The 26,118-nt window shown below is 39.0% G+C and overlaps 1 protein-coding gene across 2 annotated transcripts in view; it reads left to right on the forward strand.

Annotated features, from left to right (window-relative positions):
- SKAP2 (src kinase associated phosphoprotein 2) overlaps window positions 1-26,118 on the forward strand; it is a 178,218-nt gene that overhangs the window by 112,597 nt on the left and 39,503 nt on the right. For both annotated transcript variants that reach the window (XM_027075151.2, XM_027075152.2), the window contains exons 7-9: window positions 7,428-7,552; window positions 8,432-8,495; window positions 8,844-8,966. In XM_027075151.2, coding sequence (XP_026930952.1) covers window positions 7,428-7,552; window positions 8,432-8,495; window positions 8,844-8,966 — 312 coding nt within the window. The remainder of the gene's footprint in view (window positions 1-7,427; window positions 7,553-8,431; window positions 8,496-8,843; window positions 8,967-26,118) is intronic.

The following is a 26,118-nucleotide window of genomic DNA, read 5'->3' on the forward strand; positions in this document are numbered from 1 at the left end:
GGCTTCAGGCTGTGAGCTGTTAGCAAAGAGCCCGATGCGGGGCTTGAACTTACAAACCGTAGGATCAGGACCTGAGCTGAAGTCGGACACTTAACCGACTGAGCCACCTAGGTGCCCCTCATTCTCTAATTATCATAGGAGGCTCCAAGAGGCTAATATGTATAGGATAGTAAGAGAATCTTTGTGTAATGTTTATCTTAACAATAGCTATATGTTATGTTAGTCTAGTAGACCATATCATAATTGTCCGATTTCCAGTTGTAGAGAAAAACAGTAGGTATAGCCAAAAAAAATAGAGGCAGGCTTTAGATTCCCGTTTTACAGAAATGCCTGTAATTTGTTTATTCCCTACTACCTCACGCTACCTTGTTTTTTAATTGTGTGTATACCTATGGTTGAAAATGTGTTCAAAAACCACTTGATTTTTATGCTTGTGGTGTAATTTTATTTTAAAGAAAAACAGAAGGTTTTGGAAATACCTCAGATTTCCTGCCGCAAGACCATATGAGCCGCACTTTTTATTCTAACTAGAGTGTTTCCCTTTGGACTTATATATATTGCCCGGGTTTATTAGTCAGAGCCACTTGGGGCCCCTAAGTAACCAATATATATGTAGCATATAGTATTTTTCATTTAAAATAGTAATAATTTGATATTTCCTCACAGTATAATTCAAAACACCAGAAGTGTATTTCACGTGGCTGAATTAGCACTGGCAGCTGTATTTCTGTGAGCTTTACAGACAAGGAAAAATGTTCATATATCTTTACCTGAGGGCCTAGAACAACTTGTTAATCAGTTTGATGAAGTTTAATGCAAAGGCTTAGTGTTAAGGGGCATATTTTCCTCTTTCCTACTAATAATAAGCATTAAAACATATGGAAATAAGAGTTATTCACCCAGGAGAAAGGCCTTCTTAAATATAAGAAGCAGATGTTAACAAAAATTTCTGCACGCATTGTATGTCTTTCTCTTCGCTAGCCATTTGTACCAAGTTAACATTCTTGGTATGAACAATAGAAACCAACTTTGACTCTGCAGAAAAGGAAATTATTGGGAGAACATTGGCTCTCAGGCAGAATTGACGGGAAGGCTAAACAACCAGGCTCAGAAAGCAAGGACTGAGAGAGGTAAGGTACCTAGAACTTCAGCCCAGTCTCTGCCCCCAACGAGAGTCTCATTGGGACACACTGCTGGCCCTGCCATTGTGCAATGCCACAGACACGAGGATGGTGTCAGAGCTCTCCCCTGATTCTTTTGTTAGTCAGTTTGGATTTAGGTTCCAGTTCAGAGCATCTGATTGACTGACCTAGACCAGGGAAAAGCCTCCCTCCCTCCCTCCATCTTCTGTGGTGAGAAGCTGGCTCTGGCCCCCAACAATCTCAGGACTGACATAGGAAAGATACTTAGATGTCAGATGTCAGGCATCTTCAAATGACCAATGCCCACAACCTATAGGGATGCTAAATGATCTGAAATTATTTAGTTGCTGTATTTAGTAGGAATTATTTAGTTGTTATCTTGAAATTGGTAGGAGAGTGGTTGGTGTTTTAAAACCTGTTTTCTGAGAGCCAGCAAAAAAGAAAAAGCAAGCATATTTGTAAGAAAAACAGGACTGATTGGATTTTGGTAGGTAGCGATGGAGTAGAGGGAAAGAATATGGGGCAGTGGATGAGGAAAAAGGAAGAAATCAAGAATGATGCTCCGTTTTCTGGTTTGGAGTCTTCAGTTAATGGAGGTGCCATTGATCGAGAAGGAGGACAGAACAAGAAAGATCACAAGTGTTGCAGGAGTGGAGATAAGGTGATCTCCATTGTGGGCATGTTCTAGTCATTGTGCCCCTAAGACATTCAAGAAATGAAACATATATACTGGGCAGATAAAGATTTGGATGTAAAATCCTGAAGCTGGACTAAAAATAGGGAATTATGAATCACAAGGTACGAATAGAAGTTGAATCCTAAGGATTGGGTAAGGTTGCCCAGAGAAAACCGTAAAGCAGGAAAAGAGCAAGAATTAGAACATAATGCATCATGGCTGTTTAAGAGATAGACAAGGGTAGAGGGGCCCATGAAGCAAGCTGAGAAAGTCGGACCCAAGTTGCAGAAGGAAATGCAAGATAGCATTCATCTTCTCTAGCAAGATTTCATAAATTACATGTTCTAGAACAGTGGTTTTTCAAACATTAGTGTGTGTCAAAATCACCTGGGTTGCTTGCTAAAACTTTGGTTTCCCAGACCCACACCCAGAGATTTCCACACAGCAAGAGCAGGGTAGTAGCCATTTCTGCATTTTTAATAGTCACCCAAGGTCTAACATAGTTGGCGATTCTTGAAATATACTTTGAGAAACATCTTTCCAGGAGACAATGTGAAATGGTTGAAAAAACAAGGCTTTTTTTCAAACTTAGGTTAGGGTCCTGGCTTTTATAATCTACTGGTTATATGGCCATGAGCAAATCAATTATTTTAAGATTTGTTTTTCCATCAGTGCTGGGGATGTAATAAATAACGTCTTACTCTCAGAATTATTTTGTGGTATAGATGAGATATGTTATTAAATTCCTGGCCTACAGAAGGAGCTCAGGAAGTATGAGTTGTCTTTTGGACACTTAGCAAACCCAGAACACAGCTGTAAACCTAAAAGCCAGTGAAAAAGTAGAAGGAAATTGCTATCATTAACCTCACGCATTTTGTTTTGTAAGAGATTAGAGCCGCCTGCTTTTTACCTTGAACCTACTGAATTAGAATTGTGTAAAATTAAGTTACTGATTTAATAGATTTTATTATCTAGTTTCTCCTGGCAGACTTCAGTTCTGTAGACATTACATTTGAACAGCATGATATGGGCAAGGTTAAAGTGTGAAATAGAAGCTGAAGGAAATTTGATAGAGGGACAAATACCTCAAAAATCCTGAAGGCATTAATGTTATAAAAGCTAAATACTCAAATAATACTACTAAATTGTCAAGAAAATGTTAAATTATGTTTGAAAGAATTGTTTGAGAAGTCAGGGAAGTATATCTTTCAGAAAGATTTCCATTATAATGACTAACATTTTACAGATGTTTGGCACTTAAAGGAATAAGCTTCTGCTATTTCGGAAGTTCCCATAAATGCAATATTTATTAGTCTTTTGCAGTTTTGGGTAAATCAACTTATATGACTTAATTGGCATGTTACTGTTTTTAACACTTCGTCTCAAGTCAAGAAGTGTTCTTGAAACTATCCTAGAAGGCATTGTGGAATTAATCTACATATATATTATTATGGATTGTCATATAATGCTATGGTTTTCTCCTTTTTCTCTATCTGGAAGAGATGCTAATGTGAAGAGAGAGGAGCAGAGTCTTATCAAAGCCATGACTACACCCATTTCATATCTTGAGTTTTTTGTCCCACATTGTCTGATTAGAAACATGGCTACTGGGGTGCCTGGGTGGCTCAGTCAGTTAAGTGTCCGACTTCGGCTCAGGTCATGATCTCATGGCTGATGGGTTTGAGCCCCGCATCAGGCTCTGTGCTGACAGCTCAGAGCCTGGAGCCTGCTTTGGATTCTGTATCTCCCTCTCCCTCTCTCTCTGTCTCTCTCTGCCCCTTCCCCACTCATACTCTCTCTGTCTGTTAAAAAATAAACATTAAAAAAATTAAAAAAAAAAAAGAAACATGGCTACTTTATGGTCATGCATGTACAAAAGCTATTGAGAAAGAGAAAGAATTATGAATTTCCCTCCATTCTCTTCAGCCTTTCTGGTTCCATACCTTTACCCTCACTTGCATGCGTATATGATTATTTATTCCCAAATAGTGAACTGTCAGCTGAATAGGTCTAGGTATTGGTTTATTTTTATTATTAGTTTTACTTGGTTAGAACACACCGCCTTTTGTTTTGTAGTCTTAGTCTTTCTTTGGCTGAGTGAGGTTTTCTTTTGTTGTATCTTTGCTTATCGACTCTGTGTTATTTGTTACTCTTCTTCTGGATCACCCATTTTTTCTTACGTTTTATTTTTGTTAGTCTTCCATGTCTGTCATCTTTCTCTTTTGTTTCTCTTCCTCCTTATTTTTTTCCCTACCTATTGGGGTAGAATGTTTGAGGTATATCTGATTTGATTTTTCAGCGATGTTCAAAATTTTCAACTTTTTATCACTTTAATAAATCATTTGTTTTGCTGCTGCATTTTTCATTTCCTTATACGGTATTTTTCCCTTATTTTCCCAGCTCTATTCCAGTTTCTGTCACAACCATCTCTCTTTTATTTTATATTACATTGTTTCATCTTTCATCTCTCTCAAATTTTTTTTTTTTACTTTTAAAAGATGCAGAATAATTTAAGTTTATATCTGTTTCTCCTTGTGCGCTCTTGCTTTCTATATCTTGAATGCTATGTTATGTTTTTGTAGCACATGGTATTTTTTGGCACCTGTGTTAATTTGTTTGCTTTTCCTCTTTTACTTCTGTCTGGATGTTATATATCCTTGTCTCTATAATCTGGGGTGCTTACATCTGTGTTGGATTCGTGGCCTTTCTCTGGCTTATCTCACTAGAGAGAGGTTGGTTATGTCTTCCTCTTAGATTCTAACAGAAGATCTGATACAAAGCCCCATAGCATATTTCTGGGGGTTTGGTCTAAAGTGGATCAGCAAGTCTAAGGAGAGGTCACCTAATTTGGCTGCCTGGTTGTCTTATTTCTAGATAATCTTGCACAAGAAAGTTTCTTGCTCCCTGCAGCTCTTCTTAACTCAGTCTTTATAGTGCTGATTTTACATCTCCAGATGTAAACCACTCCTTACGCATTTCCATCCCAACTGATGTTACATTGCCAAGCATTTCAGACCCAGGTTACAGATAGAAAGCATGGGCTTTAAATGAGATGGACCAAGTGATGAGAGCATTTGAGCCCTTGTGCAGCAAGGGAGCCACGTTCTTTCATCTGGTCTTTGAAGTTCCTTTTTTTTTCTTGGAAAGTTTAAAGACCTCTCTCACAATTGCCCTGTGTGGCTTTAATATTTGGCCTCTGACAACTTCCATTTTTTGTAATGAAATCTTTTGTCAGTCTAGTGGATCACTCACAGGGTAAATATTCCTGGAGCACTTAAATTTGTATTGTGTGTATGTGGGGGGGGGGGTATGTGTTGCACTGGGAAGGCAAGAAAGGTCTAGTAAGGTGTTAACTAAATTTTGTCCCACCATACCTACAATACTCCCTCAGTTGTTTTAAGAGCTCAATATAAATTTTTTCCCTGAATGAATGAATGACTTAGTCTTTAAGGATTTAAGGTTAAGCAACAATGCTTAACCATTTATTATTTTAATAATCTTTCCCCAATATTATTTTTTCAGTTAGATGTTTTGTAAAATATGTCCTGGGAGTACCAGTTTCATAGAATGTTCTATGAAAAAAGGGTTCCATGTACAAATAATTTTGGGAAAGGCCATGTCCTGCATCCCTCTCGTGGAAATGCAAGCATTATGTAAATATATTAAGAGCCTCAAGAAGGCCTGGATTAACAAAACCTGGTTAACTCTTTTTAGCTCAGCATTTCCCAAACTTATTTTGTCATAGAAACCTATTAATACCTCATAAAACACACTATGAGAAATGCTGCTCTAATTTTTGTTGTTTTTTTCCAGAACATCACAGAGTATATTGTAGGCTTTTTCCACGAGGCAAGCTTCTAATTTTTAGATCATGGAAAGAGATGTAAATTATGACTTAATATGATTAGAATGTCCAGATTTCAGTCAGGAGTTTCTAACTCAGATTTTTTTGTCCTCATTTGATGTTTTAAACAAGATATGATCTTCATAACTTTTTAAAAATGTGTGTTACTTCAGGCATTAAATTAGTATATTTAAGAAAAGGAGATAAATATTTTATTGGTGCACAGAGCCAAGAGACCCCTCCACCCCATGATATGGAAGCATTTCTGTATTTCCCCCGAGCTCAGTAAAAGAGACAGTTGCCCTTACTCATGATTTTAATATTGTGTGTTAATCTAGGAAGTAAATATATAGTTGTACAGCTTTTCTATCAAAATGGTATAACTGGGTGAGTCGGAAAGCAGACTAATTTTATTTCGGTTTCATAGTATTAAATCTTTTCTTGTATTCCGACTTTGTCTTTAAAATAATATCTGGGGGCGCCTGGGTGGCGCAGTCGGTTAAGCGTCCGACTTCAGCCAGGTCACAATCTTGCGGTCCGTGAGTTCGAGCCCCGCATCAGGCTCTGGGCTGATGGCTCAGAGCCTGGAGCCTGTTTCCGATTCTGTTTCCCTCTCTCTCTGCCCCTCCCCTGTTCATGCTCTGTCTCTCTCTGTCCCAAAAATAAATAAACGTTGAAAAAAAAATTTTTTTTTTAAATAATATCTGACTAAAGCTCAAGTTGTCTTTTCTTTTGGATCTTCATCATGCGGGATTCAGATGTGCTTTCCTAGTTTACCATTCACTGACTGGCTAAGAAGCCTACTTTTCTTTGGTTTTGTTTCAGCAACTAATACTTCCGTGCAGGCTTTACGTCCCTCTCCATCCAAATGCTTTGTTTTCCACTCGTAAGTTTTTATAATTAGTAGTTTTGTTTTGCTTTGCCTTTTATTTTATGCTTTTAAATCACTTCTTTTTATGTTTACTTTTTTTATTTTAGAGAGAGAAAGTGTGTGAGCAGGGTAGGGGGAGACGGGAGAGAGAGAGACAGAGAGACAGAGAGACAGAGAGACAGAGAGAGACAGAGAATTCCAAGTAGGCTCCACGCTAAGCGTGGCTAAGCATGGCTTGATCCTGTGACCTGGAATCATGACCTGAGTTGAAATCAAGAGTCGGATGCTCCACAGACTGAGCCACCCAGGTGCTTTGCTTTGCTTTTTAAATTTACGGTTTGTAAAATTTCAGTTTGTACCAATTTAGGAGATATTTTTTGGGAAGAAAACCTGTGATTTAGAGCTTTTCAGAGGTGGGATGTTGGAAGGCGGTAATGAGAAGGGATGGTGGTAAAAAAAGCCCAGTGAGTTTTCGACTCCAGGTTTCCCCACTGGCTCATAAATCTGAGAGAGCCATGGATTTGTAGCGGGTTTTTCCAGCAAGTTCTGAGTTCCCATTCTTGGATTTTCCCTACATGTAAGTATCCTATTTCCATACTTCCGTCTGAATAAGACTGTATAAAAATAAGACTGTGTAAGACGTCTGCAGACGTCTTCCTCTCATTCCCTAAGATACCCTTTTTAAACCCAACCATCCCCAATACTTCTGTAATTTTAGAATTAAAAGTGTTAGCTAGAAATATTATTTTAAACATTAAATACTATGAAAACAATACGAACAAAGCATAACCCCTTCCAAGAATTGACAAAGAAAATCTAAATAAAAGATAATCAACTGGGCATTTATATTCACTGCAGTAAAGGAAAGTCTGACTTTCGTTTTATCTTCAACAGACAAGCAACAGAAAGGTGAATTCGCAATAGACGGCTACAATGTCAGAATGAATAACACTCTCAGGAAGGATGCAAAGAAGGATTGCTGTTTTGAAATCTCTGCTCCTGATAAACGGATCTATCAGGTTGGAGTTTTTGTGTTGTTTTGAAATTAAGTTGATAAAAGGTCCTGATTTCATTTATAAAGACATTAACATTTCGTTAAAACAACCCTCCTTGACATGTTAATAACAATAAAAAATACTGATCTTTATACAGTGAACATTCATATAAGAGGAAGTACATTTTTTTTTAAACATTTCAGATTCGTTCAAGTGATACCTTCTCGAAAGTGAACAAGTGAATATGTAATTTATCAACTACTTCACGTGTTGCATTTTATATCTGTTTTAATAGAACTGTGTGATTACTTAAAAGAATTACATAGCAGAAAGAGTAAAATTATCAAAAGAAAAATATCCGAGCGTTAATGCATACTGTATTGCTTAGGGTTGTGGGAGAAAATGAAGTTAAAGGCACATATCAGCTCTGTGATTCGAGAGCTATCAGCTAGCATCAATATGGAATGTATGTTTAATAAGTTTTAAATATCTGAGATTGCAGTTGAAAGCCAGTTAATTAAGTTGTCAGGTAGTGTGTTGGAATCTGACAAGAACATTTTTAAGAAAAGTGTACCCGGCAGTCTAAAGAAATTCACGGGTGTCTTCTAATTGTCAAGGGCAAATTTTGTTCATCAGTTCTGTCTTTGACATTGATGAAGAGAAGCAGCTTTTTTTCCTGCACAGCTGCCAGCTGCTGATCAGAGTTTCAAATCCATCATCCTCTGCTTCAATTACGTAAATTTGTCAAAATTAACTGTACATTATAAGGAGCATCCTTGCAAGAAAAGTAGTATGAGACATGAAAAGAATTACTAATGGTCTTAAAGAAGTGATAAGAGTGTGACATGCCTTTCATATTTCCACCGTGGGGATTTTTCTTACTCTTGTTTATTTTTTTATCAGTTCACAGCAGCGTCTCCCAAAGATGCTGAGCAGTGGGTACAGCAGCTGAAATTTGTATTACGTGGTAAGACCAATCAATCGGACTAGTCACGGCAGTCTTTCAATACTGAATAACTGAATGAATTTGGATTTTCAAGTATAAAAGGTCATTGGCTCCTATGAGGACGACCGAGGGAACTTGATGGTGCACTTCAGAGCTATAAAAGTGTTTCTTCTCTAAGTACCGACTGGCAACTTTGCAATTCACACATTTGTGTAGTGATCATTTTTTTTTTTTAACAATGTTCCAAGTTAAGGATATAGCATATGATAATGTCGTGACTCTGTAGGGCTGCATCAGTTTAGAAAATATGGTTTTGAAAACCACGTTCGCGTTCTTAAAAAATTTGCCTGATGAACCACGTTTTTTCAGACATGGGATCTGATGTTATTCCTGAAGACAACGACGAAAGAGGGGAATTGTATGATGACGTGGACCATCCTCTGCCAACCAGCAGCCAGCCACCTGATGATGAAATTTATGAAGAACTTCCAGGTATTTATCGTCCGGTGATTCATTTAAAGATTTTAGGGCTTGTTTCATTTTTTCTCCCCCCCCAATGTCATATATCATCAGGTTGACAACTGGAGCGGAACATGGTGAGCTATTAAAAACAAGGACAAAGAAAATCCCTCCAAACCCTATTTTATGAAAAGCGTTCTGCTTGAGGTATTTCAAGCGCGTGGATGTACACTCATGGAAAGTGAGTGGGATGTTAAAATGAAGCAGAGACAGTCCTAATCTCATGGGACTTTTGGCTCATTAGCATTGTTTACACGACATAATTTTTTAATTAAAAAATCGACTTGCCTTACAGTTTTTTCCCACCAACTCACACATTGTTTTTTATTTATATATCTTGGAACTTGCATTAACCAGAAGTTCTATGCACACCCCATATGTCAACAACTTCTGCCTCGTATATTTCTCTCTGCTGTGGCGAATTGCACTGTCTTAGAAGAATATTGTCAAACTATCAACAAAAGCCTTTGAGGCTTGAAATTTTCTTGCTTGATATTTTATCATCGATATGGATAGGTTTTCTTTTTCTGCATTTGCAGGCATTGTTGAGTGTTTATATGCCTCAGCATCTCTTACATAACATAAAATTAATTATCTATTAGCTGTTTGACTTGTAGTGTTGAGGATCAAGCAGGACACAGAAAGATAGACATCTGGAACTTAGGGTACCTAGAGTGGGAACACATTCAGGGAATCACTGCATTACTAAAACTATAGGTTGAAATGAGCTTTTTTCTAGCTATTAAAAAATCAGTAGAGAAGAAAAAGGGATTATGAACAATGTAAGTGAGATTTAACCAACATCTCACGTGGAGAAGTTGTTTTTCTCTGAATCGAATGATTTGACAACGTAGGATAAACCTTTAAAATTGGTTTCAGAAATGCTTAAAATGTTCCAAATTAACGTGCAAATATCATTTTCAGTGAAGTCAATGGAGCATAGTAATAACTAGCGCATGGACCTTAGAGTCAAAGTTTAAATTTGGGCTGTGCCATTTACTACCTCAGGGACCTTAACCCTTGTCTTCTCCCTCATCTATAATTCTTCATCTTCATCTATAAAATTCCTTTTTTCTTCGTCAATAAAATGGGGATAATATCACCGTGAGGGGAGTGAGGTGACTGTATCTGAAACTCTCAGCACTGTGCTTGAATCATGACAAGCCTGCACAATAAATTGTAACATCATCGTTATTGTTTTCATTATTGTATCCAGTAAATTCTTTTTTTTTTAAATTTGTTTTTAATGTTTATTTATTTTTGAGACAATGCAAGAGACAGAGTATAATCAGCAGAGGGGCAGACAGAGGGAGACACAGAATCTGAAGCGGGCTCCAGGCTCTGAGCTGTCAGCCCAGAGCCTGATGCGGGGCTCGAACTCACAAACCGTGAGATCATGACCTGAGCCGAAGTCGACGCTTAACCAACTGAGCCACTCAGGCACCCCTATATCCAGTAAATTCTTACAAGTGCTTATATGAGGGTGTAAGAATGGTTTTCTGATCAAGTAAGAATTAATGATTGTAATGGTATTATAAATTCAAGTACTACAGAAACGACTCAAATATGCATCTACATATTGTTTTTTACTGCCCATGGAAGATGATTAGTCTAAAAGCACAAGTTTGTGGGGAATAGTAATCTGGACATTTTTATTATTTTAATGGGGCTATATGTTTATAGCCTTTTCCTTTCTGATTTATCCTAGGGAAATGGCATCTGCCATAGCATTAGTTATCCTCAAGTCAGGAAGAATATTTTCTGGCTGCTTGTTTTTAGTCACACCACATCGTTAATACAGTTATTTGAGTTTGAAAAATGTCCGAAAGAGCTTGTGAGAATGTATACTGATGTAAAATGGAAGCGTGCAGTGCCCTTGAACGTGGTATTACTGTCGTACACATTGTATTCCTTTAACACCCTGCAAATGAATGGGTTACGTTACAGCGGTCAGATTGTCTGTTAATTAAGTTCTGTGTTTCTTCAACTTGACCATCCTGTCCCCACCATCCCTCCCCGCCCCCCCTTTCATAACAAAGGTCCAAGGAAGCTCTCCTTTAGGTGGCTTGAAATCTTGAAAGGATGAACATCTTGTGTTTTCTCTCACTGCAGATATGCTGCTTCATCCCTTTTTTTTTTTTTTTTTTTTGGCCGAGGGCCACATAATTGTTGGAAATAACCGTTACTCCTTAAGGAGTCTTCCTTCTTGCAGAGGTGCTGGAAGAAATCTAAGCTGCTCTGGGATTCCTTGCCCCTGCCTGGGATCCCAGTTGCCGTACAAAGTGATTGAGCTCCATAGACCCTGCAAAAGTGCCCCTGGGAAGGAAGCCGGCGTAGGCGGCTGTGGATCGTCTACTTCTTCTTGCTTCCCCAGTGCACCCGAGAGCCGCTTCAACATCTGCACAGCGCAAGCTTGCCCAGTTGGAGCCAGCCGCTGCAGAGGGGATTTTTCTTAGCTAAAGTCCTCAAGTCGTCTCTCTGAGTGTGAGGGGTTTTTTTTTTTGTTTGTTTGTTTGGTTTTGTTTCTTGGACTAAAACTAGAAAGTCACTTTTCTTTCTTTAAAAAAAAGGATGTCCCATTCAGGATAAACATTGAGGTAGTTGCCTTCCCCTCTGTGAAATACGAATATAATTTGGAGAGGAGGTGAGAACAGGGGAGGGGCAGTAAACGCACTCGCAAACTGTGGGTATTTTTCCAGTTCTGGACCAAAAACTACGTCTCTCTGAAGTCTGACTGGTTAAATTCCAAGAATTAATTCCTGCTACCATTTCAACACACTTTTCTATTACATATGGTTGGAAACCAATCCCCTTAGTTGAAAGATGAGGCGTACACATATGAAGAAAAATCGAAGTTTTCGGTGTGTTACTGTAAATCACAAGGTTCTTTTTCTGAGAAAGTAGAGCTCTCACGCTAAAAAATATATATTTTTTAAATGTAAGTAAACCTGTAGTGTTTAAGTCTTAACGATAAGAAGAAAACATTGTTTAAAAAATCACATTGCAAAATATCCCTTGAAAAAAATGTTTGGTTCTGTGGGACTGTAAATAGTTGCCTTGTAATTGTTTTTCAGTGAGAATCTTCTAACTTTATTACAGGAGCTTCTCTTTCATTTCTTGTTCATTAATTTTTAAGTAACTTCACAAAAGAATAAGAATACATTTGTAAGATTTCTTTGTGTTTAGGGGATTTATGCATATGCAACTCTTCTGTAAGAGTTGAAAGAGTGCCATTTCTGGGGAGTGGTAAAGCCATCTGGCTTTTCTTCACATACACTAATGGCTTCAACATCTCTTATGGCTTAGGATGCCTTAGCCTAGGTCAGTCAGGTTGCTTACATTGTGGTATTACTATAGCATATTTGTGTTTGCACAGCTAACATATTGATCAAAGCGTGTTTACTGTTTCATAACACGGTAAGGAGTTCATTTGGTTTAGAACAGATTTCAGAAGTCAGTGCTCATTGTTTTCATTAGAAATACAGAAGAATCGTTTTTATTTGATTTTTGAATCTTCAAAGAGGAAACAGGGCTTGAGAAATTGCTGCAGAGATCGTCACAGCTTGCCTTTCTCTTCTAGTTACCATGTCACTTGATTTTTTTCCCCCCTTTAATGTCAGGAAATTGTGTAGCGACAACAATTAAGACTTTCTGAAGATAGAGACTGAATAGAAGAATCAGCCCAATAACAAGAACGGTAACCGCCCATTAGCCTATTAAATCTATAGCTTTACAGCTACAGGGGAATTGCCTTCAAAGTTCTTCTGGCAAGTGGACTGGAAGAGACAGGGCAACATAAAACAGGAAGACGAATTTCTAATTCCATTAACCTATTTTTTAAGTGTTAATTCATTTTTTTTTTTTTTTTTGTAATGACAGATTGAACTATTCTGAGCCAGAAGCAAAGGATATTTTTATCCTTTGGTCATTCAAATACATTTAAAATGTATCCTGTATCTAAAATGGAATATAAAGTAAAATGCAGCTATAGATACATGTTTTTCAAACTATTACGGATACATAAAAAAGAACAGTGTTGGGTTACTTAAATCTGAAGCGGTTTCTGGCAAGTAGACACGAATGCTACATTAATCAGTAAGTGGTCCCAACCCCCGCCCAAGATACATTTTAGCTTTGCTTTCCTGCTGAATCCTTATCGCTCCTATTACAAAGTTAATATCAAGAATATAGGGGAGTCTGGAGTCTCTGATATAAACATCACTGTAAGGGAGAACATCTATAAGTTAGGGTCACTGCACACTTTCAATTGTTTATGTTTTGGTCTTTGCTGAATATAGATGTGACTTTCGTGTTGTTTATGTTGCCTGTTTCATGATATGGCATGAAGCTGTGGAATAAATACAGTTGTGACTATCACGTAGCTCTTTCTCCACCTTGCTGTTGGCATTGCAGCGCATCTCAAAACCCAGAATACCTGCAAAGCACAAATGTCTACTGGTAGAAAGATAAACTAACCCATTTTTGCAACTGGGAGCTCCATCAGTGGTCCTCAGCCACCAGAAGTTTTGGCCCTCCAGGTACCTATAATGATTTCGGAGGCATTTTTGGTTGCCGCAGCTGGTGTGTGTGTGTGTGTGTGTGTTACAAACATCAAGTGGGGAGAGGACAGGGTTGCTGCTAATGTGCAGGGCGCAGGGCAGCTGCCACAACAGAGAATTATCTGGCCCGAAATGTCAATAGTGTTGAGGTTCAAAACCCCCCAGCCACACGCATGTAATAGAAAGCTTTCGGTTTATCGCCTTCTTATCTGTATCTCTCGAGTGATAGAAACCCATACCCATGCTCCGTGTAGGAGTTTGTTTTTATGGCCACAACATGGGCCATAAACATACACGTAAACATATACATAAACATATATGTTTTCTTACATATAGAAAACTAGGATTACATACAGCGGTTCTGGGTTACAGAGGACAAAATGGACTCGTCTGTCACTCTTTCCTTCAAGGGACTGAACTTCTGTCAGTCTTAGCGTAATGAGAAAACCGTGAAAGATGACAAAGGAGGGAAGCCTTTCCTCTGTTTTCGTGAGCATAACCTGTGAAGGAAGAGTCTTTTTTTTCAATACTGCGTATATGTGTCTCTCTCATACATATACTTGGCTTATAATACTCTGATAAGGCTGCTCTTTTGCAGCTGAAATGAGACCAGTGGGTGAGGATTGGGTCTTCTGAAAGGGAGTCAGGCCTCCTGGGAGAATGCAGGGCCGAGCAATTCCAGGGCCGCCTGAAGTTTGGCTCCTGTGGGACTTCTCTCCCTTCTCCCTTCTTGGGCCTGGACTTTGCAGAGGTTCATGGGCTCGAGATGGCGGGAAGACAGTTTGTGTCCCTGGAGGTGGGCAAGGAGGCAGTGAGGCAGCCCCATGAGGGATAGTGAGGACGGGCTCACGTGAGTGTGCTTCACAACAAGCCACACCAGGTGCTTCCTCCTTATTCTCTCTTCATTTCTTTTTTGCTACTGCCGAGTTTTAGCTTCTAAATCTTGATTTTCCAACAACGCATGCTCACTGGGAAAACCTTAAACATGGCTGACGTGCACAAGACAAACCCTCTGCCCGACGTAAACATTAACGGTTTGATATGCATCTTTTGTCTTTTCTTTCCCATTTACAAACATTCAGATGCATATACAGATCTTTGTAAAATAAGATCCTTTACGGGGCACCTGGGTGGCTCAGTTGGTTGAGCGTCTAACTTTGGCTCAGGTCATGATCTCACAGTTTGTGGGTTTGAGCCCCGCGTCGGGCTCTGAGCTGACAGCTCAGAACCCAGAGCCTGCTTCAGATTCTCTGTCTCTCTGTCTCTCTGTCTCTCTCTGCCTCTCCTGCTCACACTCTCTCTCTCTCTCTCAAAAATAAACATTACAAAAATAAAATAAAAGAAGATCGTTTATTTCATTTCCTTTTTTTTGACTTTATTTCCTTTCATTTCCTTCCTACTATTATTTTCTTCCTTTTCTCCTTCGTTTTTCCCCCTCCCTTCCCTTTTCTATTTCCATCCTTTGTTTTCTTCCTTGCTTTCATTTCTTTCCTTCCATAAATATCTTGAGCACCTGCTCCGTGGCAGACACTGTATATAGGTGCTAGGAACCCCCCTGTCATTCCTACATGGGTCCTAAAGGGGTGCAGCTATGTTTCCCTTTCTGGCCCGAGCCTTGACTCACTATTGCACCCTCAGTTCCCTGTGTTTATTTATGTCTTATGTATATACGCTCTTTTCATGTCTCATGAGTTTGTTGTACTGGCTTTTCTGATACAGGAATCCTGTCTTCCAGGGTATAGTGTCAGAACTATTGTGACACCTTCTCTCAGACCGTCCTGCTCCTCCCCTCTTCCTCTCCAGCTGCCCTTTATCTTCTGGCTCTGCCCCCTGCCCTGCACACACAGAATACCTTTCCCTATATCTGTGACCAGTTAATTTGCTGTGATCGAGAGCAAGGACTTTGAAGGCAAACCTACATTTGAATCCTGGTTCCGCCCCTGCCTGTGTACGTTAGCCAAAAGGCAAGCAGACACAGGAGAAGTAGCAATGCAAGAAACAAGAACATAGACCTGGGCAACATGCGTCAGTAACTTTAACTACAGACTACTCTTAAACGAGCTTTTTTTTTTTTTAATTTAATTTAAGAAGTAAAACTAAATTTAGCTCACAGTTAAAAAAAATTTATCTGGGACGAGACGCCTGGGTGGCTCAGTCAGTTAAGCTTCGATTCTTGATTTCAGTTCAGTCATGATCTCACGGTTCATGAATTGGAGCCCTGCATAGGGCTCTGTGTTGACTGTGCAGAGCTTGCTTGAGATTCTCTCTCTCCCCACTCTCTCTCTGCCCCTCATCTCTGCCCTCTTCTCTCAATATAAATAAATAAACATTAAAAAAAAAAATTAACCTGGGGCAAGTGGGAGATGTGAGACAGTGAAAGCATGCTAAGTGTTGTGCAGGAGGAGAGAGGAGAAAAATACTGAGTAACCGTAGTCTTTGTTAGGAAATGCATGTTAAAATTTCCAAGTAAGTACTAAAGAAATAGGAATGCAATCTTGGGATTCCCAAAGCAGCAGAGGGGAAATAGAAGATGATCACAGGAAAAAAAAAAAAAAATTTCAAATCCAAAAGAAGGCAGGAGAAAGAAAGAAAGAGCAAAGAGAAAAGATGGTAAAAATAAGCCCAAATTTTAAAAGTAATTACAATAAGTAGAACTTGATTAACTCAGTCTAATAAAGGACAAATTATCACATCGGATTTTTTTTGTTTTGATCTAGCAACTTACAGGAGCTATTTCTGAAATGAAACCACATATATTCAAACAAAGCTACTATCCACATTAAACACTAGACAGTGTAAAATTTAGGGCATAAAGCATTAATAGGACTGGAGAATGACCCTACATAATAATGGTAAAAATAAGATAAAGCTTAAATACACTTAACCGCATAACTAAAAACTTAGAAGATAAAGTTGACAAATCTTCAATTATAGTGGGAGATTTTTACATACCACTTTCAGAAACTGGTAGGCCAAGGAGGCAAAATATTCGTAACTGTATGAAAGATCTAAACCAAAAAAGATTGATGAACAATCTAGTCTATCCAAAAAGATATTTAGTACACATGGAATAGTTATGGAGATTGACCATATGAGTTCACAGTAAAAATCTCAACAAGTTTCTATGAATCTATATCATACAGACTGTGTTCTTTAACTGCAATGAAATTTAATTAGAAACCAACACTAAGAAGGTAGTTGAAAATACCCACGCCCCCTGTGTCCGGGGGCTGAAAAACAAACTTCTGAATAGCCTACGAGTCAGTGGAAATCACAGAATATGTTGTTGTGAGAGACAATGCAAATAGTACAAATAAAAACTCGTGACATCGGCCTTAAAAACTCTATTTAGAGGGACATGGTGGTGAGTAAAACACATGAGAAAATCAATTCCTAATGAGCTGGAGCTGAGAGAACTATAAAAAAAGATGAAAAAAGGCTGTAAAATAAATGCAGTGATTAAAGAGACAAAAGAAGGAATAAAAACTCTAATAAATGAAAAGGACGCTATGAAAAAAGATCAGATTTCTCTTTCAAAGAACCAAATAGACTCATTGTAAATTATTGGTGGTCTGGATTATTTAGCCACCAAATTGTAAATTTTTAGACTCACATATTTATGTTTACATTGCCTAGGGAACCATTAGAATAATTATTAGAATATACTATTCTAATAATATAATCATTAGGAGAATCAGAATGTTTAAAATTCTGAACCAGAAGATAAGCAAATGTCAGCCACTCTAATCAGACCAAAATGCTGACATTTATAAAACAAGAAGAAAAATTACACTCATGAGCCTGGGCCGTTAAGATTTTTCTGTGAATCTTAGATGAAGAACTCTAAATCTGTGCCAGAAGAGGAAATATTCACATTGTAAGCTTTATATCTATACATAACTGAGCACTCTATTTTTAGCATCAAGAAATCTCAAGGGTTAGCTTCAAGGTACAGCTTCTAATCACCTTCGTATCACCTTTTTTTTTTTCCCCTAATGTTTTATTTATTTTTAAGACAGAGACAGAGCATGAGTGGGGATGGGGCAGAGAGAGAAGGAGACACAGAATCTGAAGCAGGAACCAGGCTCCGAGATGTCAGCACAGAGTCCGATGCGGGGCTTGAACTCACGAACTGTGAGATCATGACCTGAGCCGAAGTCAGACGCTCAACCGACTGAGCCCCCTGGGCACCCCTCGTATCACCCTTTTTAACTGTAGTCTTCATTCTGCAGATATGAGTCACTTTCCAAGTAGAATATACACAGATCAGAGCCTGCTTTTGTTTTTCATTCCTCCATGTTTTCAGAAGATAGAATATGATAAAGTTTATAGTAGCTTTACAAAAACTTATTTGCTTCTTTAGGTCCCAGGGGGAAAAAATACACACACATCCATATACCTGCATGAACACACACGTCTATAGAGACAGACACAGCAAGAGAGCATCAGGCTTCGCTATTTTTGCAGATAGGTCAGCTGGGAATATCAACTTCCTAAGAGTACTCAGCTGCTTACTTTAAAGCAGTGATGAATAAGAATGGACAAGTTCAACAAAATGTCAGTGATAAATAAAAGCACTCTTCATATCTGGCCTCAGCACGTGCTGCAGTGGAGTAAATGCAAGCCTTCAAACAAAGTGGGGGAAAAGATCCAGTCTTAACTTAAGCTCAAGTGAAATTTTGCTTTGATTTTGTTTCAAACAAGACTTTCTTTTATAGATTTGTCCCCCTTTATTAGAACTGATTTGGAACTTTTACAAAGAAGTAACAACTTCTTATACCTGTGTCTCTGTTAGCCCCTTGATTTCTTAATGCAGGAGCTGAGATGGGGCAGATAATTTTTCTCATAGACAAATAAGGAAATTTAGATGCAGAGTGGCATGAGGAGGTCTCTTTGGAACAAGATCCCAAACTTCCTGGCTCCTTGTCCGGGCTGTTTTCCGTATTCCTGATCCTGGTGCAAGGAGATACAACCTAACTCCGTTTCTCTTTAGCATAAAAATTCATGAGAGAGCCATTGTATCCTCACCTGCTCACCCTTTCATCCCTTGCAATTTGATTTTGTATTCTTTTTTATTATTATTATAAAGAGAGAGAGAAAGAGCATGCATGCCGGGGGGAGGGTCAGAGGAAGAGAGAGAGAGGGAAAGAGGAAGGGAGAATATCTTAAGCAGGGTCCAGACCCAGTGCAGAGCCGGACCTGGGGCTTGATCCCACAACGCTGGGACTCTGACCTGAGCCGAAATCAAGAGTTGGATGCTCCACTGACTGAGCCACCCAGGCGCCCCATGATTTTGTATTATCCCTTAACTAAAACAGCTTCCTTAAAGTCACCAGCACTCTCTCAGTCATCAGTTTCTGTCCTCAAATTCACCTCCAGAAATTTTATTTTGCTGACCACCCCTTCTTGAAATTCTCTCCTCTTTTGGCTTTTGCCATCTTGTTTTCCTGTTATATGTAATATTTATACCTAAGCATCTCAGCACTGTTTTAGATTTCCTCATTTCCTGATGTTTACTGATTGTTTTTCTGTTTATCCATTATTTCTTTAATAGTGAAGCTTTTTGCTTGTACTTTGTCTTCTCATTATACATTCTTAGTATTATGCATCCAATTAATGGATTCAACAAATATTTATTGAAAGCCCATTACATACCAGGTTCTATTCTAGCTGTGGGGGGTTTCGGCATAAAAAAGGCAGACGTTGTCTCTGTTAAGATAATTATGGTTTATAGCAAGTGCTATAAAGATCAGAGGGTGATATGGGAGGAGTAACTGTTTTATAGTCTGTGGTCAAGGAAGGGGTGGCATTTAGGGGCACCTGGGTGACTCAGTCAGTTGAGCGCCCAACTCTTGGTTTCGGCTCAGATCATGATCTCACGGTTCAATGGGTTCGAGCCCCACCTCAGGCTCCGTGCTGTCAGCAGAGCCTGCTTAAGATTCTCCCTCTCTCTCTCTCTGTCCCTCCCACTCATGCATGCCGTCAAAAATAAATAAACATAAAAAAAAAGAAGACGTGGCATTTAAACGAGCTTCTTGGATAAAACTGGTAAATGCAGAAAGTCAAACGAAGCACTTTCTAGGCACAGGGAACATCAATGCAAAGGCCCTGAGGCTAGAGAATGCTGAGGTGTTCAAGAACCACTGGTAGCCCCTCAGAGGTTAGAATGGGATTGAAGAGGTAGGCAAAGGAAATCATCTAGACTAACATCTAAACATTTAGAGCAAAACAAAATGTCTTCACTGAGTAGCTAGTTCATCAAAAGATTTAAAAGGTGATGTGATAATTATAACAGTAGAAGTTAACTCTTAGTGTGTTCCAGGTACTTTCCTAAGTATTTTCTCATTTACTAAGTATAAATATTTTATGGCCTAGGTATTATTACTACCTCTGTTTTATAGGTAAGGAAACCAAGTGGTGGAATTAGGACTTGAACCTAGGCATTCTGACTCTTAGCCAATACCTATACCTCCTCTCAGCAGAAACTTGTGAGAATCGCTTTGTCCTTAGCTATCAAGTAAGCACTTACTGGCACACGTGTACCAAAGACACCAGAAAGGGTAATGCACCAATCAAATTTCATCTTCACATCTGACCTCTCCTTTGAGCTTTGGCCTCATATTTCAAGTGACTTTTGGCCATCATGTCAAACTCCTATCTAAGATCAAATCCATCATCTGCCTTATGGCTCTTTATCCTTTCTTTTCTATTTCTATTAATAGCATTAGTAGTCATGCAGGTTTTAAAAAATAAAACTCAAAACCATCCTTGATTCGTTCCTTGATCCCTACTCCCCGAATCCAGTCAGTTGCCAGTTGCTACTGATTCTGCCTCCAAAGCATCATTCATCATCTCCAGTGCTCCGCTCACTCAGGCTTCAACAGTTCCTCAACCTGAGTCATTATCAGAGCTCCTAAGTGCTCTCCCCACTTCCTATGTGTATGTCTGTCTCACCAACCAATTTGATAATCTATTCTATGCACTGCCAACAGATTGATCTTCCTCAAACATGACATGGTCACAGTTACCCTTGCTCAGTAGCCTTTGTGGGTCTTCACAGCTTAGGCGATCGAAGCCAAGCTCACTGGCCCTTCCATGATGTGACTTAACATCCACCTTTCCACTCCCATTCCCACTTCTCAGACCCTTTATCCAGCAGAATGAACTCTTACCTACTCTTTATTCCCGCCCCATGCTTCATCTCAGTACCTTCGTCCCCTATATAGCACTGGGTGCCTTGTCTTAAATCAATATGTTGAATTAATGAAGGACTTAAAAGACAAAAATTCACTCACATAGCATAAGATAACACTTTTGGTTGATTTTTTTTCCATCCACCCAGTCCACAATCAAATCTACCATATTTTCTAATATAGTCTCATTAGCCCCAAGATATAGAGTGGATGCCCATTAGAAACGAGTAAAAGGCCCTTGAAAATTCTCTATATTTAGCGGGCACAGTGCAGTATCTTAAAGCATAGAATGGTATAATACTACACACAGCATAGTATTATGATATGGTACTAAATACATTTTTACCGTGTCCTCTACCGTCCCGGGCATCAACACTTTTATCAGGAATGTCTTAGCTGATGTTAGGAGACGGCATATGCAAAAGAACTTAAAATTACCTTTATAAACTGATAATTTTTCACTTAATAGGGAGAATATTTTCAAGAAACATAAAATTCAGAAGTTTCGTAAGTCCTGTCTTCTATTGCCACAAAACGTTGGATGGCTGTCCACTTCCCACAGGACAGAGGGCGTACTCCTTTGGCATTCAGAGATCTTCCACAGGCTGATGGAAACCTCACATTCCAGCCCACTGTTGATTACGCTGCACTAACTCTCCAGTTTCAACAAACTGGCTTACTCTTCCTTCTCCCTCAGACATCCTTTACTTTTCTCAAGACTTTTGTTCATATATATCCATCTATATGGAATGTTCTCCTTTTAGTCCAGTTCCTAACCAGATTTTCCTGACTTTCCAGGCCCAGATCAAATCCCATCTCCCCAGAAAGCCTCTTCTGCCCATCCCAGCCAAAAGTGACCACGGCTTTTCTTAACTTCTGCAGCACCGTATGTTTGAAAACGAATCACACACAGCTTTGTGGCATTTTTAATGTTGGTATCCACCATGCTGTAAATCTTCTGTTACTTTTCATGTCATTGTTTATTCAGCAAACAAATGGATGGATCTTTATAGCTTATCTTTATTAATATATTTATTATACATACAAGCTCCTTGAGGGTAGGTATCAAACCTTATATTTCTTGGCATTCCCTAGAATAATACTTAGATAAGTGCCCTCCTCATAAGAAGTCTGAAAGTATAATAATCTAGTCTTCATTTAGAGGGGTCTGTTAGTTAAGAGAAACTCTTTTTCTCTCCATGATACTTCTTTTGCTAATAACAGCAATTCCTACAGAATCTTAAATGGATGATTGTACTAACCAGCATATTATCAGTGGTATATTGAAGTATGGCTGATCTCCCAAAACCTCGTTAAAATCTAACATTACTGTTCCAGCGAGCATAGTCTCAAATAAATAAATTTGTGAAATGTAATACATTGAGTGATGAAAAGCTCTAATATCATCAATCTTTTGCCCCATTAAAGATAGATCATCTACTGTGAGCAACAGGACCGACTTGAGTTACCATTTCCCTCTGGTAGGTTAGTCATCTCAAGCAAGACATTTCCCAGGAAATGACATTCTCCTCTGCTCCCACTCATTCATTAAAGACCACAGGTTTTCACTCTTATGTGGACCCTGAGAAACTTAACAGAAGACCATGGGGGAGGGGAAGGGAAAAAAAAAAATTTAGAGAAGGAGGGAGCCAAACCATAAGAGACTCTTAAAAACTGAGAATAAACTGAGGATGGATGGGGGGCGGGAGGGAGGGGAAAGTGGGTGACGGGCATTGAGGGGGGCACCTGTTGGGATGAGCACTGGGTGTTGTATGGAAACCAGTTTGACAATAAATTATATATTAAAAAAATTTTTTTAAAAAAGAAGACCACAGGTAAAGTAGGTCTAAAGAGCACAGGACCACAGTGTGTCCTGTGTATGATTTTTAAAAGCTGACATCCGCAAAGACAAAAATCAGGGTTTAATGTCACCAGTAAGAAAGTGATGAGCTTCGTGTTTAAAAATAAACTCAGATATGGAAAGTTGCATAAGCACCATAAGGGAGTGTGAAACAAAGAATTAACGATTAGGTAGTTGTGTGGGGAAAGTGTTTAGACGTTATCTTTCAAGCCACGACTTTGATTCGGTGGGTGTGGAAGAGTCTTGGAGGGTCTAGAAAAGAGGAAGGCTGTGGTCAAGATTCAATTTGCTCACTCCTAGTACCAGCCATGGCTTACATTAAGTCTTTTGTTTCCCTTCTCTGCTCCACACCCTTTCCTTCAATTAAGCCAGCTCCTTTTCCCAGCCCACTGTTTACATGTCCTGCTCCTGATTTTACATTGCCTATTACACGCTCTCATATACCAGATAACCTCATTTCACTTCCCTTGTCCGCCTGTGTTTTCTTTCAAAACTTACCTTACATCTTAGTTCTTCCTGGAAACCCAGCTTGATTAGGCAGGTCAAGATGAAGGTCATTCATATTCATAATAAAATATAACCTCTCTACATATTGCTTAAGGCATAAGTGTAAGAGATGGTAACCTCAGAACATGTAGATACACATGTCTAGACATTTTTAAATATGTGGGTTTTGAGTCTAGTTGTTTGATATTTCCTGGGGGTCCAGCATTAATTTAAAGATACTCAGAAGTAATCATTTAAAATTCTTTTTTCTTTAATTTTTAAAAAATGTTTATTTTTGAGAGAGAGAGAGAGAGAGAGAGAGAGAGAGAGACAGTGAGAGTGGGGAAGGGGCAGAGAGAGAGAGAGAGACATACAGAATCCGAAGCAGGCTCCAGGCTCTGAGCTGTCAGCACAGAGCCTGATGCAGGGCTTGAACTCATGCACCAGGAGATCATGACCTGAGCTGAAGTCGGACACTTAACTGACTGAGCCACACAGGTGCCCCAGTCATTTAAAGTTCTAATAAATGAACGGAAAAGGAGCAGTGAAGAAAATGCAACCTAAAATGAAATGAGACAAGAAAAAAGCCTAACTTGTACGTGAGCAATTCAACTATTTATTTATGCAAGAAACTTTTGTTTTAAAGTTTTTACTGAAATTCCAGTTAACATACAATGTAATATTAGTTTTAGGTGTACAATATAGTGATTCAACATACAACATCCGGTGCTCATCATGACAGGTGCGCTCCTTCATCCCCATCGCCTATTTAAACCATCTCCCCGCCCACCTCCCCTCTGACGGCCATCAGTTTGTTCCCTAGTTAAGAGTCAGTTTCTTGGTTTGCCTCTCTCTTTTTCTTCCCTTTGATTGTTTGTTTTCTTTCTTAAATTCTACATATGAGTGAAATCATATGGTATTTGTCTTTCTCTAATTGACTTATTTGCTTAGCATAATATTCACTAGCTCCATCCACGTTGCCTGCAACAAATTATTATCAATCATTCATGCAACAAATATTTATTAGGAAGCTATTATATGTCAGGCACTATTCGAGGCACTGGGGATGCAGTATCGGCCAATAAAACTCAGTTAGTTGAATAGCACTATAAAATAATCGGTAAGAAATAGTTTTGAAGAAGTTGTCAGAAGACTGAGGGGAGACTGATAAACAATGATCAAAGCCAAGTCTATGCCAGTAGATGATCTATCTATCTGAAAGGATCGTACTCAGTGAACAAAATGTGGTTCTGAACACCAACTAGGAGCGTTTTGAAGGTGAAAGTGAAGTGATCAAGGTAAGGGAGTTTATTAAAAACATGTTCGGGTGGGGTAACTATGGGTATATTTGGAAAAGGCCAGATTATAGCATATTCAATGTCATAGGGAGAGAGGGGAATTTGTATTCATGGAAGGATTGGACAAAGTTAACAAGAAAGAAAAAGATTTTTAAAAACAAGTGCCAAGCCCCTTTAACATCTAAACCTATTTTTTTTTTTTTTGCCCCAATAACAACAACAACAAAAGACTTTCCAAAGGAAGTGGTGGAAGAAACCCCATTGCTTGAGACATTAAAAACCAGATGGTCCAAAGCCCCAGAAAATATTCACGCGGGATCAATCCTTCACTGGGTGAAAAAGCAGAGGGACCAGTGCAATTTGTGTTTCGAATCTCTGGCTCAGCAATGCTCTGAAAATAACGATTTATATTTCCTCCGACCTTTCCTTAGTTTCTTAGCTCCCCTTTGTGGTCTCAAAGCATTCTGTGTTGACTTCTGTTAGGGCCGGCCACACAGGATTTGCCTGTTTACTTGGGCATCTCTTGTGCTGGCTCCAAGCATTGCGAGCTTATCAGGTTTTCTCCCTGACCCCGCAGGAGTGCTGTGTGCCCTGGGTTCTGGAAATGCGCCTGCACAATGGTTTTGCATTTGCTTCTGCCACAGCCCCAGGTGTTTCAGTCTTTGAGTTAAATTTCTTGGCTGGGGAAAACCACACTTGAGGATAGTATAAATTTGGAACTCACATTGTATAGGCCTGGGGTTTTGATTTCTCACAGGAAACCCTTTCCCTCCCCCTCTGACCACCACCATCCAGAGCCCTAGAAAGACAAAAAGCTTCCTTGTGGTTTCCCTGGGTTGGTGGGGGTCTTACTTCCAGCTCTCTGCTTCTCATGGGCCCAAGGCCGTGTCTCCTGTATCTGTGAAGATATTAAAGCTCCAGCCTCAACCCCAGCCTGCAAATGGTCAGCATTCTCCTTTGAGCAACTGAGGAGAGACAGGTCTGTTTCAGCTTCGTTGACCATATCGCTAGAGGCTGAATTCCTAGTCAGTAATTGCAAATACACAACAATGGAGACTTAGCTGAGTTATAAGTCCTTGATTTATATACTTTAATTCAAGTCAAATAAACAAAAATTGGAGCATATACGAGGCAGATGTGAGGTGTCTAATATTTTTCTCCTGAGTACCAATGGTCTTTATACTCTTAATATTAATTACCTCTTGATAGGAAAGAAATTTTGTTGAATTTGTGACGGAAAAGATCCTAAGGCTACTGATTACAATTTACAGGAAAAATGACATTTGTATATACATAGAATTACCCAGAAGTTATATCAACATAGAGATCCGTCCAGATCCAAATGTATGCTCTGCTTTTATAACCGAAGAATAATTTGTGTTTGTATCTGAGGTCATGTCAGATGAGGTTAATGTGGTTACATGAGACTATATCTTAACAATGGGGTTGGCATTCCAATCAAATGAAGTTCTTCTAATTTAAATAACATATTTTACTCCCTATGCTGATCAATCATTTTCTCTCCCAGCAAGTCAAACCAGTTTTTGCACTATTGATTTGCAAAACTTACATGGCATAAACATTATGTGACAGAAGTTGTTTGTTATTAAGCGAGAGAATATCATCTCTAAGAAACTTGTCATCTGGAAATAGGAAAAATCACACCAAGTAATTTTATTTGTATCATGGCTTTTTCACTGTCGGCTACATTTGTGACAGCTGATTTCA

This window comes from Acinonyx jubatus, chromosome A2, assembly GCF_027475565.1.
Source record: "Acinonyx jubatus isolate Ajub_Pintada_27869175 chromosome A2, VMU_Ajub_asm_v1.0, whole genome shotgun sequence".
NCBI lineage: Eukaryota > Metazoa > Chordata > Mammalia > Carnivora > Felidae > Acinonyx > Acinonyx jubatus.